General features: G+C 41.9%; 1 protein-coding gene across 18 annotated transcripts in view; it reads left to right on the top strand.

The window, feature by feature from the left end:
• HLCS (holocarboxylase synthetase) overlaps nt 1-20,496 on the top strand; it is a 224,918-nt gene that overhangs the window by 81,969 nt on the left and 122,453 nt on the right. For all 18 annotated transcript variants that reach the window (XR_015167038.1, XR_015167251.1, XM_086409499.1 and 15 more), the window contains one exon: nt 3,680-3,951. Coding sequence is in view for 16 of the 18 variants with exons in the window: in XM_086409499.1 (XP_086265625.1) it covers nt 3,680-3,951 (272 nt within the window). In the remaining 2 variants the exon portion in view is untranslated. The remainder of the gene's footprint in view (nt 1-3,679; nt 3,952-20,496) is intronic.

Raw genomic sequence — 20,496 nt, forward strand, 5'->3', positions numbered from 1 at the left:
CCTGAAAGTGGTGACATTTTTGCGCTCTCTGGTAGTTTGTGTTTAAAGATTCAGGTAGATTTGAGGGGTAGAGGATTGTTACTACTACTCATGTCTGACCATTTGCCTTGATATATATGATCCAAACTTTTTTCTTCAATAGCATTTCTATTCTCTCTTAGTGGTCATTGGTAGAGTTAAGCCAAGATTCGTTAATTAATTCCTTTTCCTTATATGTGTTAGCAGCTACTTCTGCAGCTCTTAAGTCATCATTGTAACATATGTCCTTTTATAGCATATAGCAGGTGGAATTTCTTCAAACAGGTAGTAACTTTGATATTTCTTGTGGCCAGAATTGTATCTCTTGTCCAGGGACAATAGGGGCGGGGGAGGGGGGGAGCCTAAATACTACCCTTGTGTACTTAGTTTTACTCGATGGCTACAAGTTGCATTTGACTATAGTGAATATAAAAATTTAGGAGAATTATAGATGGTATATAGGTATGTTTCTTAAGAGGTTCCTCACCTCATTTTGTATCTTTTTAGATTCTCTTTTTTTCTGAGTAACTTACTTTGCCCTGATTAAGTCCTGAAAGATTATATGAAAGAAGTATAAGATTAAAAATAAAAACCTCCTGTACCTTGCCTACTCAAATTTTAATTTCTTTTGCATATTTGTACGTCTCTATGTGTTGCTTTCAAAAACAGTTTATTAGATGAATGATGCGTAGATGGCCAATTGGATAATTTGCTCCAGAAGTGGTTCCCTGCTTTCTTCCTGTTCTGAAAGTTCTACCTGGTGCTGGCTGTTTCTTTTTGGTTTGACTTTCATTGACTTTGAATAGAGAGGAATCACATTACCTACACCTGTTGAGTAACTGTTTACCTCCCTGCTTGAATTAATGAAAACCAAGTTAGTTAAGAAGTGTTTATTTTTCAGATTACTGTACATCTCTCTCTCTCTCTGTGTGCGCGTGATTTAACCTATCCACTGATGTATCTTTAGCTTGTGCGGTGCCCTTATAACATCCAGCTGTTGAATGTGTTCAAGCAAATTCAGATTTGTTTTCACACACACACACTTGAAGATTCTTGTGCTATAAAATGTCTCGCCCTCTGGATTTCTTCTGATCACTTCCTTCTGAAGCCATTTAACTTCTTCCTCTAGCCTCTGTGTTTTCTGCAAAGGGGAACTGAGTTTTAAAGGTTCATCAAGTGAATTTAGTTAAATGAAATTTCATCTTTGAAGGTGTTTCTCTTAGGCATGCAGAGCTCTGGGACAGACCCCGGGTGCTAACAGAAGGCCTCCTCTTAGGAAGTGCCTGGCATTTGTGTGAAGAGGGCCCAGGAGTTCAGATCAGCACTTCCTGTAGCAGATTTTAATATGTTTTGTGCTAGCCCCTTGGGATGCTGACTTCCCCACCTGAATCCCCTGATGCTCCACCCCAGGGGGAGGCCCCAGGTCTCCCAGGGTCCAAGAGGAAGTTGCAGCTTCTTGGGAGGTAGGATAGAGAGTTCGGTACTAGGTTAGGTTGTAAGTACTGGACTTCTGTCTTCCCCTCCATGGACTGCATTTGGAGTAAAGCGAAAGCATCTTGGGTACCCCATTCCTTTCACTGTTAGTGACCTGTCAGTGGCTGGTGGTGGTCAGCTTGTCTACGAGACGAGGTGGAGGTCGTGCAGAGGCCGAGAGGGAATGCTCTAGTATCTTAGTACTTTGTCTCCTGTGACTTTTCACCTAGGCTTTATTTTCCCAGATAATGAATTTCTTTGAGGGGTGGAAGTATAAGGTTAAAAACTTTCTGTAAAATGCATAGAGGCCTAAGTTCAGTTCAGTCGCTCAGTTGTGTCCGACTCTTTGCGACTCCATGAATCGCAGCACGCCAGGCCTCCCTGTCTATCACCAACTCCCAGAGTTCACTCAGACTCACGTCCATCGAGTCAGCGATGCCATCCAGCCATCTCATCCTCTGTCGTCCCCTTCTCCTCCTGCCCCCAATCCCTCCCAGCATCAGAGACTTTTCCAATGAGTCAACTCTTTGCATGAGGTGGCCAAAGTACTGGAGTTTCAGCTTTAGCATCATTCCTTCCAAAGAAATCCCAGGGCTGATCTCCTTCAGAATGGACTGGTTGGATCTCCTTGCAGTCCAAGGGACTCTCAAGAGTCTTCTCCAACACCACAGTTCAAAAGCATCAATTCTTCGGCGCTCAGCCTTCTTCACAGTCCAACTCTCATATCCATACAGGAAAAACTTGACTAGACGAACGTTTGTTGGCAAAGTAATGTCTCTGCCCTTGAATATGCTATCTAGGTTGGTCATAACTTTCCTTCCAAGGAGTAAGTGTCTTTTAATTTCATGGCTGCAGTCACCATCTGCAGTGATTTTGGAGCCCCCAAAAATAAAGTCTGACACTGTTTCCACTGTTCCTCCATCTATTTCCCATGAAGTGATGGGACCGGATGCCATGATCTTCGTTTTCTGAATGTTGAGCTTTAAGCCAACTTTTTCACTCTCCACTTTCACTTTCATCAAGAGGCTTTTGAGTTCCTCTTCACTTTCTGCCATAAGGGTGGTGTCATCTGCATATCTGAGGTTATTGAGATTTCTCCCAGCAATCTTGATTCCAGCTTGTGCTTCTTCCAGCCCAGCATTTGTCATGATGTACTCTGCATAGAAGTTAAATAAGCAGGGTAACAATATACAGCCCTGACATACTCCTTTTCCTATTTGGAACCAGTCTGTTGTTTCATGTCCAGTTCTAACTGTTGCTTCCTGACTTGCATACAGATTTCTCAAGAGGCAGGTCAGGTGGTCTGGTATCCCCATCTCTTGAAGAATTTTCCACAGTTGATTGTGATCCACACAGTCAAAGGCTTTGGCATGGTCAATAAAGCAGAAATCGATGTTTTTCTGGAACTCTCTTGCTTTTTCCATGATCCAGCGGATGTTGGCAATTTGATCTCTGGTTCCTCTGCCTTTTCTAAAATCAGCTTGAACATCAGGAAGTTCACGGTTCACGTATTGCTGAAGCCTGGCTTGGAGAATTTTGAGCATTACTTTACTAACATGTGAGATAAGTGCAATTGTGCGGTAGTTTGAGCATTCTTTGGCATTGCCTTTCTTTGGGATTGGAATGAAAACTGAGGCCTCCATAGAGGCCTAGAGGATCACTCATGAACTCTAGAACTGGAAAGGAAGGAGTTTTGAGAATTTAGGATCTAGTGTAGGATAGAAATGTGCCTATTTCCCTGGATCTTGCTTTCTGAACCAGTTCATATTTTTATAATATAGGTATACTTAGTGTTGTTGTTTAGTTGCTCAGTCATGTCTGATTCTTTTGTGACCCCAAGGACTGTAGCCCACCAGGCTCCTCTGTCCATGGAATTCTCCAGGCAAGAATACTGGAGTGGGTTGGCATTTCCTTCTCCAGGGGATCTTCCTCACCCAGGGATTGATTGAACCCAAATCTCTTGCACTGGCAGGCGGATTCTTTCCCACTGAGCCACCTGGAAGTCCATACTTAGTGTAGTCATTGTCTATTGTATGATAGTTTTTACTTTCAGAATATGTTAACCTAGCTTTTATTGGTCATGAATTAGGAAGTACTTCTCTTACCAAAGTGGCATTTTAAGGGAAAGCTACCATCATCTAATGTAATACCAAATTATGACCTTCCCACTTATTTCTTTATGGCACAGGAAATCCGGGGTCCTCTTGTGCAGTGGCTGGGGAAACATGTGGATCCTGAAGGAGTAATAAGATCCAGCAAAGTCTCCCTGAAATTCATTTCATCCTACACATCTGAAATAGAAATCACCCCATCCGCCATACCCGTGGTGACTGACACAGAGTCCTGCTCATCAGAAAACTTTGACTTCGAGATTTACCGACAAAACCTGAAGACAAAGAAGCTTGGGAAAGTCATTCTGTTTGCCGAAGTGACGCCCACTACAATGAATCTTCTGGACGGGTAAGTCCTGGCCAGGCTGGTTTCTATATTTGCTTGGAGGACCCCAGGTATCTTGATGGTTCTCTCCAACCAGTGTTCAGGGAGAGGGAGGAAGATTTAGAGCAATAACCTAATGCTATGCTTAAAGCAATAGCTTATTCATAACTTAATCATGAAGATTAGAGCGATAACTCTTTAATATACCACTAGCAATACACCCGTCTGTAGATAGAGAAATTAAAATTCTTGGGTCAGAGATCTGTGTTTTAAAGAATGAGGGACTTCTGTGCCTTGTGTCTGTCTTCCTTTAATCTGACCGTTCATGTCTTTGGGAAAAAGAATATTATGAAAAAAAGGTGTTTGACAGGTGGCGCTATTGTTCATGTTGCCATTTTACTCTGTTGTAACCAGTGTTGAGATGTTATAACCAGTTTAAGATGTTTGGGGAGTTATTAGCATAGCAAATTTGAACATGTAAGCTGTGTTCGGTTGAAATAAACAGGAGCTTTGTACTTACCTGTTTTGGTATGTTGCTATTTTAAAGCACTCTCTAATCCCATTGGGATGTTGGAAATTCAGTCTTATTTCAAGTTTTCCTTCTTATTTCTTCTGTTTCATGGACTTTGATTAAAGGTTAAACAATGGGAAACAGATGAAAGGTTCATTTTAAACTCCAAATTAGTCTCTATTAATTAATACTTTTATGTTGTTTAAAAAGTAGGGTTATAGAGGGCATGAATAAGAAAAGCATCTTCCTTCAACATGGGACTAAAATTTGAGGAATGTTAAGACTGCAGAATCCCCCACCCCCTTCATGGTTTCTGGGCACTTTCACCTGTGGAACCGCATAATTAGGCAGATATGTAATTCAGCATATGGAACGTATGGAAATATTTTGGCTTTTCTTCTGAACAATGATTTCTGGAATTTGCTAGTATGTTGATATAAGGTGATGAGATAATTTTAGGATTTCGTGACTCTCATGCTCAGTCATGGAAACGGCAGTTTTAGTGTATGTACAGGATGTAGAAACAGCATTACTATAGGGGACCTAGCAGTGAGGAGACAAAGTCGAAAGGGGAATATGAGCAATGGCAATGAATAGGTCTTGTCTCCCGAGTTGTTTTGTATTGTTTTTTTTCTTTCAGTGTTGCCATCGTCTCCTGCCTCCACTCCCCAATCCTTGGTGTTCCCATAGAGACAGAAAACCCTGTATTTGTATGGAGCGATTATTACTTGCTTGTACAAACTCTGTGATAATCTTTTGCTACTCTAGTGTACACTATTATATCGAAAAGGTGACCCATTCTAATCATATCTGCCAAATAAAAAATCAGACAATATTTAACAAAAAATATTTGGGTGAAATTCAGATAGAAAAACACTGGCACTTCCAGACCATTTTTGTGGACAATAGTGAAGAGTATTTTGTATCGGGGCAATCTTGAAACATGGAGATTATGGTTGCTGGGTTTGGGCAGTGGGCAGTGTGTTACCAAGAGGGCTTGTGGGTACCTTCCTAGGGTGGGTGCCAAGAGGTAACCCAAGCTTTTATATTCTCTCTCATTTTACCTGGTGAGCAAAGGAGAGTGTAAGTTGGGGCGGTCCACATATGGGCTCTTTCAGAAGTTGCTCATGGTGTGTTTGTTCATCTCCCAGGGCTAGAACATGACCATAGTTACCTCCAAGGATGACGAGGAAATAAATGCCATCTTTGTACTTGGCATCGATGCATCTACTGAAAATTAGGTTTCTGTTAACCAGGAGGAGAGGAGGGCAGATATTAGAGGGCAGTTAGAAGTCTTTCTAACTTCCGTTTGTACTTTCTGTTTGTCAGGCTGCTAAAAAATTAGCAGAAGGCCTTTAAGAAGTATAATACATCATGATGGCCCCATTGCTTGCAAAAGTTAAAATCATAGTTGGAAACAGTTATTTTCAGGTAACTCTGGTTTTATTTCGCTGCTTATTCAGTGTCGTTAGAGGTAACTTTCTTATGTTGTTATAAATCCAGGAGGATTTGGACCTTTTTCTTTGGACAGATTATTGGAGGTTATGTGTGCTTCTTTGACCACAAGCCCAGCTTAAGCTGCTGTGACACTGAGGTAGCACTGGAAGCTTTCATTTCATCTCCTGTCAGGGGAGCAGGCTGGTCTTGAAGCCATGAACCACCACCACCATCACCTCCTGCCCCAGTTAAAGCTTGGCCAATGGTTCTGTAGAAGGGAAGGAGCTCTGAGGACAAGGAGCAGCAGAGGGAAAGGCGGGAGTGGCTTGCTGATAACGTCAAGGTGTTTGATGGCCCTGAGGACTCACCCTCCAGTAATAAAGAGCAAAAACCACAAGAGTGAGCGCTGTTTCCCGGATAGTCTGACATGGCAAGCCACCCAACCAAGTCTGGTTGGAAGAGGTTAATTTCACCCTGAATCCCCTACCCCAGGCTTTTTTTTTTTTTTTTTTTGGTTAACATATATTTGATGCTTTTGAACTGTGGTGTTGGAGAAGATTCTTGAGAGTCCCTTGGACTGCAAGGAGATCCAACCAGTCCATTCTGAAGGAGATCGGCCCTGGGATTTCTTTGGAAGAAATGATGCTAAAGCTGAAACTCCAGTACTTTGGCCACCTCATGCAAAGAGTTGACTCACTGGAAAAGACTCTGATGCTGGGAGGGATTGGGGGCAAGAGGAGAAGGGGATGACAGAGGATGAGATGGCTGGATGGCATCACTGACTCGATGGACGTGAGTCTCGGTGAACTCTGGGAGTTGATGTTGGACAGGGAGGCCTGGCGTGCTGCGATTCATGGGGTCGCAAAGAGTTGGACACGACTGAGCGACTGATCTGATCTGATCTGATCTAACCACGAAATGCATTTTCTACCTGATGGTCAGGATAACACAGGGTAAATTCTGACTTCGGTTCACTTAGACAATCTTTTTTTTCCCCCTGAGTTATTTTCTGGGAGCTTTTCTTGTGACCAGTTAGCTCAGCTGGTTGGGAAGAGTCCCACCAGGGCCATGGGTTTAGTCCTGCGTCTGGACCAGGGAACCTTCACTGTGTTCCGTGGTCAGTCCTGTGGCTGCAGACCTGGGACGCCGTTTGAAGATGTGAGCTGCTGCTGGTGGTGGGGTCCCAGACAAGGGGGTGTGGATCGGCCAGTGCTCAGCCCTCCTCACTGCTGGACAAGTGCCTCCAGGTGCTGACTCTGACCTGGTTTGGTCCAGAGCGCTGCACATTTAGTGGAATCTCGTGATAAGCATTGATTGACCATCAGCCCTAGGGAAGGCAGGAAGGGGAAAACTAGACCTTGGAGCACCGGCTTAGGGTAACTGAGCCATTATGGTAATTGTGCGGTTGTCTTTTATTTGACCCATAGTTCACTGATCAGAGATTGAAACAACTTAGGTGTGAAGCCAGTGTGTGGTGAGACAGATGAACTCATTCATACTGATTCTCTTTGCATCCTTGTATATATCCTGGATGAACTGGCCACACATGGACAGTTTTTTTTTAATTTGTAAAGAATAATTTAGATTTCTTTGTTGTTGCTGCTGCTGCTGCTGCTGCTAAGTCGCTTCAGTAGTGTCCGACTCTGTGCGACCCCATAGACGGCAGCCCATTAGGCTCCTCTGTCCCTGGGATTCTCCAGGCAAGAATACTGGAGTGGGTTGCCATTTCCTTCTCCAATGCATGAAAGTAAAAAGTGAAAGTGAAGTCGCTCAGTCGTGTCCGACTCTTTGCGACCCCATGGACTGCAGCCCACCAGGCTCCTCCGCCCATGGATAAGTAGGTTTATTTTCTTACCATTGTTGAAGTCCTTTGATTTTTCACGCTTAAGTTTGCCTTCATCCTACGTGGAGTAAGCATTTATGGAGTGCTTGCTGTATGCTAGGCCCTGTGTTAGGCACTGGGGAGAGAAAGCGGGGAGTGTACTGCCCTAACCTCACAGGGCCCTGGAGGAAGTGGTTCCCAGGGCACACTCAGTTCATGCACACACGTCTGTGCACCTCTTCTTGGTCTGAGCCTGGGAGTTTGGGCAGACAGAAGTGGTCACAGCACATAACATTGCTCTGGGTGAGGAGCAGACTGATCAGTGAAGTTTTTGGAGCAGTTTCTGTATCACGCGTAAAGCTCACTGTCTAGTAGAGAGAAACACTGGACCTGAAGGTTTCATCACCAGCTAGCTCTGTGACCTTGGCATTCTCACCTTCTTGGCCCTTGCTCACCTCGGTTCTGCAATCTGGGCATCAGCAGCACCCCAGCTCCTCTGAATGGAGTGATCCTGGAGTCAGAATCCTATACTCTACCCACCTTCCTGGCTCTCAGTAACCTCCAAGGCGTTTAGAGGGCCGAAATGGTTCTGTGAACTAGCTTCAGCGTCCTTTGAGGAAACCTTGTATGGGAGACGGTGGACTTTCTCCAAGCGGAGGGAAAGACAAGGAAAAACCTCAAGTCGCTACAACGTATTTGGGGGAAATCGCACAGGGGAGAAGAGCCAGCATCGTTTAAGAAAGATACTGTTTTTTGTGTCACAGTCTGGGGCCAGTCCCAGGTTTTCACCTCTCTGCATACGTGGCCCACAACCCCTAATATCTCCTTCCGCCTTCCGCATACGTGTCCCATCAGCCCTAGCATCTCCTTCCGCCTTCCGCATACGTGTCCCATCAGCCCTAGCATCTCCTTCCGCCTTCCGCCTTCCGCATACGTGTCCCATCAGCCCTACCATCTCCTTCCGCCTTCCGCATACGTGTCGAGTCAGCCTCGTGACATTTCCTCCACCCTTCACAGACGTGGTCCAGTCAGCCCTAACATCTCCTTGCATCTTTCACATACGTGTCTTGTCAACCCCTAACATCTCCTCCGCCCTTCACAGACGTGTCCAGTCAGCCCTAACATCTCCTTGCATCTTTCACATACGTGTCTTGTCAACCCCTCACATCTCCTTCCGCCCTTCGCATACGTGTCTAGTCAGCCCCTAACATCTCTTTCCGCTTTTCTTCTCTTCTGACTCTGCTCCCCTAACTCACTCTACTGCGCACCCTCCTCCTCACAAGTGGAGGCCTGAGAGGACAGAAACTGGGCTGGAACTAATTTAATGGCTGAGTGACCTCACAGTAGAGAAACAGCCGGATCCTAATAGGGGTCTTTGTCTACATTTCCACCCTGGCTGGTAGCATGCCAGTCAAGAGTCAAGCTAGAGACACAGGTGGAAGCGATTAGACCTGTCATAAAGTTTGAAAAATTGATTCTGGAGGCGAAATGAATAGATTGAACTTGACAGTGTTGTCCTAAAGATTCTAAGGGAAAATTCTGTAGTTTAATTTGAAATCCCTTGATTATTCATTAGCTTTCCAGATGGCTTTTGTTGATGTTTTACATATTAATGCCTGTATTGTGTTATCGGTGTACTCTTAATGCGCACATAGGTAATGAGCAAGGGATAAATACGTTGGTAAGTGTCCCAAATTAATGTGATGTTAGCCTAATTGTGAAATAAAGGGTTTTTAAGAAGTTGATTGCTTTGAAATAAATTAGCGTGAGCTTTTTTATGGGCCAACTTGGTACTTTTAAAGTGAAAATTATTGGAGAATTTAAAGAGACCTTCATTTTAATGTTTACTTCTAAATTAAGGTTCACACATTCCAGCCTTTGACTCCGCTGGTCATGACTGAAGAGTTATTCTAGCCAGTTCTCTATCAAATGCTTTTGTTTTCTTGGTCTCAACTCAACACCTGAATAAGTTAGCCTTTCACATGCGAAACTCCTGGGATCAAATGATAAAATGATCTATTGTTTTCCAGAAATGTTTCCATACTAATTGTTAGTGTTTTGGGATGTTTAGTTTACATTTTTTAACTGATTTTATTTTTTTCAGTAGGGCAAACTTATGATGCTTGCCATTCTGTGATGATGACAGCGTGTTCTATTTAGATAGCATTTTCACTAGAACTGGACCTTCTTTCTGCCTCTCTCTCTCCATGTTGAACAACGTTTAACAACCTGAAAGGTCCCCACATTTTACTGTATAGAAAAGCGAGACTGAAAGTGACCATCAAGCCGATACCTTGTTGAGTGATGAAACACTTCAGGGACAGTCTGCGGTGTTTGGAAGCTCTTTCCCTGGACCCTCCTCCAAACTCAAAGCACAGTCTTTTGCATGTTCTCAGTGGTGGGTGGCAGTCTTAATCTTTCGAGGGTATACCAGACTTTTTGGTAAACCTAGATCCTATGGTGAGCTTCCCTTGGTGGTTCAGATGGATTAAGAATCCACCTGCAATGTGGGAGATCAGGATTCGATCCCTGGGTTGGGAAGATTCCCCCGGAGGAGGGCATAGCAACCTACTCCAGTGTTCTTGCCTGGAGAATCCCCATGGACAGAGGAGCCTGGCTGTTTGCAGTCCACAGGGTCACAGACAGTTGGACTGAAGCACAGCGCAGCGCAGCACAGACCCTGTGTATTTCCAGAAACTGCCTAGGTTCCTGTGCTCACTCATTTCCCATGACTGAGGATCGAATATCTTGGTTGACCTAGGGGCTTAGAGCTTAATGTGGAATATTGCTGCCCTGGGTTGGAATTGCAGGTCCACCATTTGCTGCATGAGTAACCTCAGGCAAATCAGTAACCTTTCAAGCTTCCATTTCCTTGTCTATGTGAAGTAGCTGGTAATAGTCTCAGTTCTTTAACTTCTCTTTTCTTTCCCAGTTCAATCCCTCAGCTAATTTCTCTTCAGCACCAGCTGTGTGCAGGACTCCACACTAGGCTCAGAGACCCAGTGGGGAATACAGTAGATGTGGGACTTTCCTTCCAGGAGCCCCCATTCAGCTCCAGCATAGGGTGAGGGTGTATGTAAAATGTCTGCTAAGCTCTTAGTGCATAGCTCATGTTGTTGAATTCTCATTATTCCTTAAATTTTAGATATGATTCCTTTTTTGACCAATGCATTCTTCCGGTGGCGGTGCTGCGCGCATCAGTGAAGCAAATCATTGTCAGCTTGACTTGAGTTCTTGATGTGTGTTTCCTTGGGGTGGAGTTTTTATTGAAGATTTTGACAATTTTTTCTCATTGTACCAGAAGCACAATGGCTCCTCAGTGGTTACTGTTTTGCAAAAAATGTGTTGTTTGAGTTCAGCTTTTCTGGAAAGATGAGAAAACATAGTTGATTCTTTATGGTTCCCTTACAACATGTATAGCCAGTTCACGCTCTCGTTTTTAAATCGAACTTTCTCTTTATTTAAATCTTAATCCTTACGATTATTTGACTTAATTGACTCTTGTGACATATGAAAATGATAGTCAATTCAAAAGAGCCAAAACTTCAACAGTCTGAAGGTATTTATTAGTCCCATGGGTTTGCCTTGTGTATTATCTGTATCTTCCTCCAGACCTGTTGTGTCAATCATAATGCATGGATTTGATACTGTTTCATTCTCTTGATTTTCCTCAAACATCTCAGATATGTGTTACTCTGCAGAATTGCTTGATTTTATAATGTCTTTGATTTAGTATGAATGTCTCTTATTGGTTATATTTAAACACTAATAAAGGACCACAGAAGATGGCACAAGGTAAAGCAAGGTTTGGGGCTGGAAAAGGCAATAAATGTGACAAAAGTTTTCTTTTTTTAATCTCAGTCCAGATTTTTTTTTATCCTTATAAACTATTTGCTTTGTATTGGGGTATAGCCGGCTAACAATATGTTGGTGTATGGGAGAAACCAATACTATATTGTAAATCGATTATCCCCCAATTAAAAATAAATAAATTTATTTCTTTAAAAAAAGCAAACTCCAATGTAATATCACCTCCCTCCAGCCAGAATGGCCCTCCTCCAAAAATCCAGAAACAGTAAATGCTGTAGAGGGTGTGGAGACAAGGTTGGTTGGAACATAAACTGGTACAGCCACTATGGAGAACCGTATGGAGGTCCCTTAAAAATCTCAGTCCAGATTTACCTTAGGTAGAAAACCAAGAGTTTTGACTGTAGTTTAGAAGGGAGTTGAGTCTTCTGACGCGTGGGATGTTTTCTGCTATCGTTGTAAAGTGCAAAGGAGTTATTTGTTAGCAACAGGGCCATTTAGATGATGTTGGGGCATCCAGAGTGAGCTTGTACCCTGGGCCAGCATGGGATACTGATGGCAGAACAGGCAGTGGAGTTTCACTGGCTACTGGCCTGGGGCAAATTTCATGACTTCTCATTGTAAAAAAAATGGCTAAATGGTACTGATGCCCATTCAGGAGAGCCAGTCATGTCTCAGAGGTCAAAGGGAAGCATAAACAGCCTGTGGGACAGCTTCTGACATGGAACAGGTCAGCCAGCAAGTGCTGGTTTAAAACTCCTCTCTGCCTGTCAACTAAGATGAGCGCTTTTCTCATATGGAGACGGCTGATGGCCACCTCTCTGGAAATAGCAAAAATGAAGATTGAGGATATGATCCGAGGTTCTAATGCAGCAAGAAATGTATGACAAGAAAATGGCATTTTAAAACCTTGATTATAGAGCAGTATGGCTACACCTTGAGGACGTTATGCCAAGTGAGGTCAGTCAGACAGAGGAAGACAAGTACCGTCTGATATCGCTTGTGTGTGGAATCTTAAAAAAAGCCAGACTCATAAACACAGTAAAGAAGTGGTTATCAGGAGCTGGAGGATGGGGGTTTGTTTCTTAAGGATACAGATTTGCACTGAGTAGAGATCTTATGTGCAGTACAGTGGATGTAGACAACAATATTGCATTATAATCATCAGACTTGCAAGAGACCAGAATCCAATTATTCCAGCCACTAAAAAGAAATGATAATTAGGTCACATGATTGAACTGCTAATTATTGCTGCAGTGGCAAGGACATTATAGAATATAAATGTGGTGAATTAACATGTGCACCTTAATTTTACATCGTTTTATACCTCAAATATGTGATTAATTTAAAAACCTCTCTAAACACAGAAAACCCACAAAATTCAGTCTATGAATTAACATTAACTCCTGTGTGGAAAAGATTTTAAATATCATTAGAATTTAGTGTTCATGATAATTGCAGTGTGACCGCTTACCTGTGTGTATGTGATGAGAAGATGAAGGCTGAGCTCTGGGTTAAAAAACTCATCTTGGTAAAAATCGGTGAAAGCGTTGGATAATCAAGCAGATATTTTTCTTTTCCCCTTTTTAGCATCCCTCTCCCCTTCTACCGTTTCTCCCCTGACTTGGCTTTGTGAAAAACTTAGAAAAACTTCTGTTTTTCTTTCAAATAAAACACTTACCTGTTCTGGAGGTGAGGGTTGATTTGCTTTCATCTGGCCCTTTAAAGTCTTCTGCACACTTACCATTTGGCCAGACGCCCTTGGAGCTCTGAAATACTCTCGTTTCTGCATCTTTGTTTTGGACAGAAGCATGTTCTGTTTCTGCATGAGGGGTATTCCATCACGTCGAGATCCCAAACACCACATTTTTTCTGCGTTGCACAAGGAGTCATTCATCATTTTCATTTTTTGTTTGGCTCTCCCACAAGAGTATTCAAATTAGCGAGAAGGAGAGTGATGAAGTCATTGCTTGGCAGGGAGGTATTTCCTTGAGATGTGAGAAGGGTAGAGAAGACAAGAGAAGGGGAAGGAGTTACGGTAAGGTCTGCACTCACCTCTTTTTCTAGAGGTCACCTGGATGCCAATGGGGTTTTCACCGTTAAAATTAGATCATGTGAGTACAGAGAACTTACTTCAAAATGTAAGTAATGGTGAACGGCATTGAATGGTGTTCAACAGCCCTGGAAACTTGGGCTGAAACTTTGTGCCGTTTTGACGTACTATCTGTGTGACGTTGGGTAAAGCACTCAACGTCTCTGGGCCTCTGTAAAAGGGTAAGGTTGTAGTAGATACACAGCTTCATTTTCTTTCCTTTTCAAAGCCAAAAACCCCCTTTAAATGAAATATCCTGCTGTGCAGATGGGACTGGGAAGTCTTATTGGAGTCTAGGTTCCCAGTGCCTGGGTGTCAATGTGTGCAGCTTCTCAGTCAAGTCCGTGGCCGCATGCACTGTAGCCCACCAGGCTCCTCTGTCCCTGGGATTTCCCAGGCAAAAATACTGGGGTCGGTAGCCATTGCCTTCTCCAGGGGATCTTCTTAAACCAAGGATGTCTTCTGCATCTCCTGTGTTGGCAGGTGGATTCTCCACGGGTGTCAAGACCACTGGCCAAAACCTTTGCAATGATCACTCAGGCCCTGATGACTGGGGAGTAACTCTCCCACATCTTATATCTAAATAGCAGGCTGACTGGTTGGTCTCTTTATACCCAGCCTCATTCCAAAAGGATTTAAGGCAATGGAGACTTAAGTTCTTCTCTTTTGAGGTAAGTTCTTTCAGCCTTCTGCAGGAGATTGTGTAATCCAAGTGGATTACGCCATGTTTCTTTGGTTGTTTAGATACCACGTCAAAACCTCTGTGTATTTTTCATAACACTCAGCATCATTCAGTGTTTCCTGACTTCTCCAGACTAATAAACATGGTAACTGAGTAACTGTGGCTCCCTTCTGGAACCCAGAGAAACCTGGGTAGGTTTGGTGCCCTTGTTAAAATTAAGCAGCTTTTGTCCCTGGGGCTGATTATCCAGGTGGTTATTCAGATGTCTCCAATTAGTTGTTGTTCAGTCACTCAGTTGTGTCCAACTCTTTGCGGTCCCATGGACTTCAGCACCCTAGGCTTCCCTGTCCTTTACTGTCTCCTGGAGTTTGCTCGGAGTCATGTCCATTGAGTCAGTGATGCCATCCAACCATCTCATCCTCTGCTGCTCCCTTCTCCTCTTGCCCTCAATCTTTCCCAGCATCAGGGTCTTTTCCAGCGAGTCTGCTCTTTGTATCAGGTGGCCAAAGTACTGGAGTTTCAGCTTTAGCACTAGACCTTCCGATGAATATTCAGGGTTGATTTCCTTTAGGATGGACTGGCTTGATCTCCTTGCTGTCTAAGGGACTCTCAGAAGTCTTCTCCATTGCCACAATTCAAAAGCATCAATCCTTCAGTACTCAGCCTTCTTTATGGTCCAACTCTCACATCTGTACATGACTACTGGAAAAACCATAGCTTTGACTATATGTACTTTTGTTGGCAAAGTGTTGAATGGTATTTGAGAGGAAAAATCTCTGCTGGAATTGCTTCCATTTCAAACACCCAGACTCTAAGAAGGGATAATACCATGGAGTAGAGAGCTGTGGTGGGTGTTCCTCCATTCACAGAAGCCTTAGGAGTGGGCAGGGAGGCACAGTGGGTGGGAGGCAGTGGTGGAAATGGCAGAGGAGGAGCTTGGCAGGTTTGCAGTTGTCCCAGGTGAGGTCTTGTCTAACATTTCAGATTTTGAGATTTCATCAAAGCTTGTTTGGATCACAATATGGTGTAGAAACTGTCCTGAATAGGAGTGTGGGTCACGTTTGCTTGAACAATGGTGGGGAGTTTGAACTGGAGGATTTAAACAAGTTGTCGCTTTCTCCCTTCTTTCCTGGAGTTTCAAATTTGTAATCTTTAGTCTCCATCCTACTTCTGAAAAGATGCTGTGGCACCTTCTCTTTTAAAAATTTTAACCAAAGGAAATGTCATTTGATTTTTGACGTCCTTTGTTACCTGCAGAGGTGATATGAGAAAGTTGGTTGCTGCCAACCAGTGTTGTGAGTCTAGAATGTGGAGCTCGTCTTACAGGAAATCGGTTTTGGTTTAGAAGGTCATTTAAAACGCTTCCTGTAGGTCTTGGTTCAGGTTTGGCTCCCTTCTGCTCCCTTGCCTTGCCTTCTCATCTCTTCTTTTTGGTGCTGTGTGTAAGTGCCTCCCAGTGTTCAGGGTCCTTAGAAGTCTTCTTGGAGAACTCCCTCTAGCTGGGTAGAGACAACTCATCCTTGTAAGATTATAAGATGATCTTTTCAGTTTCACTTTTTTCTGGCACTTGGAAAACTGCCATGAAACAGACCAACACTTTTCAGCATGGAGTTTTCATAATTGGGATAGGATGAACATTTGACGTCCCTAGTGGCTCAGCTAGTAAAGAATCCACCTGCAATGAGGGAGACCTGGGTTTGATCCCTGGGTTGGGAAGATCCCCTGGAGAAGGGAACGGCTACCCTCTCCAGTATTCTGGCCTGAAGAACTCCGTGGACTATTCCATGGGGTTGAAAAGAGTCAGACATGACTGAGCAACTTTCACGTTCACGCCTGAAATCAGACCAAGAGTATGTCACAGAACTCTTTGATCTGAGAGATGTCTGAATTCTCCAGGCCAGAGTACTGGAGTGGGTAGCCATTCCTTTCTCCTGGGATCTTCCCAACCCAGGGATTGAACTTTGGTCTCCTGCATTGGCAGGTGGATTCTCTACCAGTTGAGCCCCAAGGGAAGCCCCAGAATACTGGAGTGGGTAGCCTATCCCTTCTCCAGAGGATTTTCTCAAACCAGGAATTGAACCGGAGTTTCCTGCATTGCAGGCAGATTCTTTACCAACTGAGCTATCAGGGAAGCCCCCGCTCCTTAGTTCTCAAACACCCTTTGCACTGTTTTGGGTGTGTCAGAGCACCTGATGGTGACCAGACTCCTTCCATTTGTTCAGTTAATGGATATGTGTTGGGTTCCTATAACTTGGGGTAGTTCATTCCAGTCATCTTAGCCTAGTGCTGTCTTCCAGGATGGGTCTTTTAAAACCCATCTCATTTCAAAAAGGAAATCTGGCCATGGATCCAATTTCCCCCAAATGATAGTTCAGATATTTGTTAATTAGGTAAGATAGTTTAAGATATTTAAAGATAGTTAGTATGGCCCTTTTTAATCCCCATGCCATCTTTTCTCTAAGTATCTTCCTTAATAAACATTTCTTTATATCTCCATTGTTGTTCAGTCATTCAGTTGTGTCTGATTTTGTGACCCCATGGACTGCAGCACACCAGGCTTCCCCGTCCTTCACTATCTCCCAGAGCTTATTCAAGCTCATGTCCATTCAGTCGACGATTCCATCCAACCATCTCATCCTCTGTCATCTCCTTCTCCTCCCACCTTCAATCTTTCCCAGCATCAGGGTCTTTTCAAATGAGTCAGTTCTTCACATCAGGTGGCCAAAGTACTGGAGTTCAGCTTCAGCATCAGTCCCTCCAATGAATATTCATATCTGATTTCCTTTAGGATGGACTGGTTAGATCTCCTTGCTGTCCAAGGACTTAGCCATCTTTGGCGCTCAGCCTTGTTGGAGATCAAAGCTTTGGGTCTGAAGGACCAGAAACCTTGATAGAAAGCCAGTCATGGTGCATAAAACTACTCTATTTTATTTTTATCAAAATATTTTTCAACTATAAGAAGAATTCTTATTCATTATAGAGAACTTGGAAATGCAGTAATTTATAATGAGATGAAAATCATCTCTTGTAAAAGATTATATTAACCTTTTGCTGTATCTACTTATACTAGTCTTTTATCCTCCTACACACATTTGTAAAATTGTGATTATATTGTATATGAAATAAATGTTTCTTAATCAAATGGCCTAAAAATATCTTTTTCATGGGCTACATATAGGTTGATCATAATTTATTTGCACAGTCTCCTATGAATGCATTGTTGTTATTTTTCATGTTTTCCTGTTATAAATGATAAGCATATTTTTTGAGCCAACAGATTTATACAAAACTGTTAGTGACCCCATTGCAGTATTTTTTTCCTAGAGGATAATTGGAAAATTATAAAACAAAAGCAGACATAGATAGAAGTTGAACAGGATGAGGCAAGTAATATTTCTTATTATTCATAGTATTTTATCACTGTCATATAATCATTTTACATTATTTTATCTTTTGTCCACAGAGATGTTACGCTTTAGCAGTAATAATAGCTGACATTAATACGGCGTTTACTCCATGGCAGGTAGTGCACGTTTTCCCTATTCAGTCTTTACTGAGACCCCATGAAATATAGATTCTATTATACTTTCCACTTTAAGAGATGAGGGCACTATTGATTCTCTTGTGCTCAGCTGGTAAAGAATCCGCCTGCAATGTGGGAGATTTGGGTTCGATCCCTGGGTTGGGAAGATTCCCCTGGAGAAGGGAAAAGCTACTCACTTCAGGATTCTGGCCTGGAGAATTCCACGGACTGTATAGTCCACGGGGTCACAAAGAGTTGGACCCGACTGAGCGACTTTCACTTGCCTAGAGAATTTAAATGGCTTGATCAGAGCCACATAAAGAGTTAAGTGGAGGAAGCAGCACTTACAAGATTTGTCTCAAGCCTTAATTCTTAGCCCCCAATACTGTATTAGACCTCTAACAGATGTTTTGCTGAAATCCTAATATACTGTGCCCCCCACATTTCTAACATGTACTTATATACTAATTTTGTTACAGAAAGAAATCAGACTCACTGGCATGTCTAATTTCTTAGTGGTTTTCTAAAAAAAAAAACAAAACTCGAATCAGCCATAATTATACATACATCTTCTACCTCCTTCGCCTCCTTCCTCTGTCCCCATCCGATCCCTCCAGCTCATCCCAGAGTGTAGACAGGGCTCCCTGTGTTACACTGCAACTTCCCACCAGCTATCCATCTTACATCTGATAGTATATGTATGTTGATGCTACTTTCTCTATTCGTCCCTATTGTAATCTTTAGAGTAACCACTAAAAGCATGACAAAGAGTTATATCCAATAAGCCAATAGATAAAATATCCAAATAATCTAAAAGAAGGCAGCAAAAAATAATACAAAAGATAAGAAAGGAATAGTGAGGCAAAAAAATAGAAAGGAAAAAAAAATGAACAAAATGGTAATAAATCATCATTAAAGGATAATGGACTAAGTCAGAATGGACTTTTAAAGAAATAAGCAAGACCTCAGCATATATTGTCTTTGAGAAACACTTTAATTATAGAGACAGATAGGTTGAAAGTAAAAGGATAAGAAAAGATATACCTTTCTTATAAAAGGATAAGAAAGATATGACTTTGTTATCCAATAAAGCAGACTTTGAGACAAAGAATTAGGAAAGCAAAAGAAGGATATTTCAGAATGATAAAAGCATCAATTCATTGAACAGATATAAAACAGATTAGGTGTGTGTTCACCTAATAAGAGAGCTTCAAAACACATGTTGCAAAAATCAACAGAGTTAAAGAGAAAAATACACAAGTCCACAATCATTGTTGAAGAATTTTACACCACTTTTTTAATAGCTAATGAAACACCTAAACAAAAATCATGAAAGAGGATCTGAGTAGCACTGTCCACCACTTGCACGTAATGGGTGTTTATAGAGCACTCCCCCCAGCTGACTTCATGTTCTTTTTAGGCGCACATGGTATATTCACCAAGGGAGACAAAACAAGTCTCTGTGAAAATAAAGTGAAATCACATAGAGCATACTCTCTGTCTACAATGGAAGTAAATTAGAAGTTAGCGACAAAAATGTATCTAGGAAGATCAAAAGTATTTCAAAATTAAGTAACACACATCTAAATCTATGGATCAAGAAAGAGATCCCAAGAAAAAGTAGAAAATATTTTGAGATTAAGGAAGATCTCAATAAATAAAGATACCATGATCATGTATCTGAAGATTCAATGTTAAGATTCCAGTTTGCTTTAAATTGACTTATAAATTCAGTTGCAAATTTAGTCAAAACCATAGCAGGAGCTTTAGTAGAAATATATGAACTGTTTATAAAATTTACATAAGAATGTAAGAGGTCTACAATTGAGAAAATAACTTTGAATAAGAACAAACTTGAAGTCATATGTGACTTTTAAGATATACTGTAGATCTGTGATAAAGTTGGATGATATTGGCATTAATAAAAAAAAAATAGATCAGTAGAGCAGAATACCCCAGAAATAGACCTGCCCTTAATTGGCCATTTGATTTTTGATACAGACATCCATGCAGTTCAGTGGAGAATGGAAAGGGTTTTCAAGAACAGTGCTGGCATATTAGATATCTGTTCATATAGGAAAATAAATGAGTTTTGACTCCTACCTCACATCATACATTAAACTTGGTTTGAGATGAATCATAGACCTTCACACAAAAGCTAAAATTATAAAGCTTTTAAAGGAAAATAATAATCTCCATGACCTGAGAGTGGTCAAAGGTTTCAAAAACTGGTTAGAGAAAGCAGTAATCATTAAAGAAAAAAAAATTGATAAACTAGACTTCTCAAAAATGAAAATATTCTGCTCAATGAAAGATACTAATAAAAGATGAATACTCAAGTCACACTGGGAGATAATATTTTCAAAACATATATATTATAAAAGCTGATATTGCCAATGTTATAAAGAACTTCTACAACTCAGTAACAAAATGACAAACAGCCCAATTAAAATATTGGAGCAATACTTCACACAAATAAGAATGCCAGCAGCCAGATAAGCACATAAACATTTCTCAACATTTTCTGTCTTCAGAAAAATGCAAATTAAAACCATGAGATATGCACACCCACCAGAATAGCGAAAAACCACAATAAATATTGGCAAGGTTATGGAACAACTCACAGTTCCCAAACATCACATCATCAGTGGGAGTGTAAAATTCTATGACCACCTTGACAAAAAGGCCTGGCTGT

This window comes from Bos grunniens, chromosome 1, assembly GCF_055505025.1.
Source record: "Bos grunniens cultivar Pamir isolate PY7600 chromosome 1, Bosgru_T2T1.0, whole genome shotgun sequence".
Classification (NCBI taxonomy): domain Eukaryota; kingdom Metazoa; phylum Chordata; class Mammalia; order Artiodactyla; family Bovidae; genus Bos; species Bos grunniens.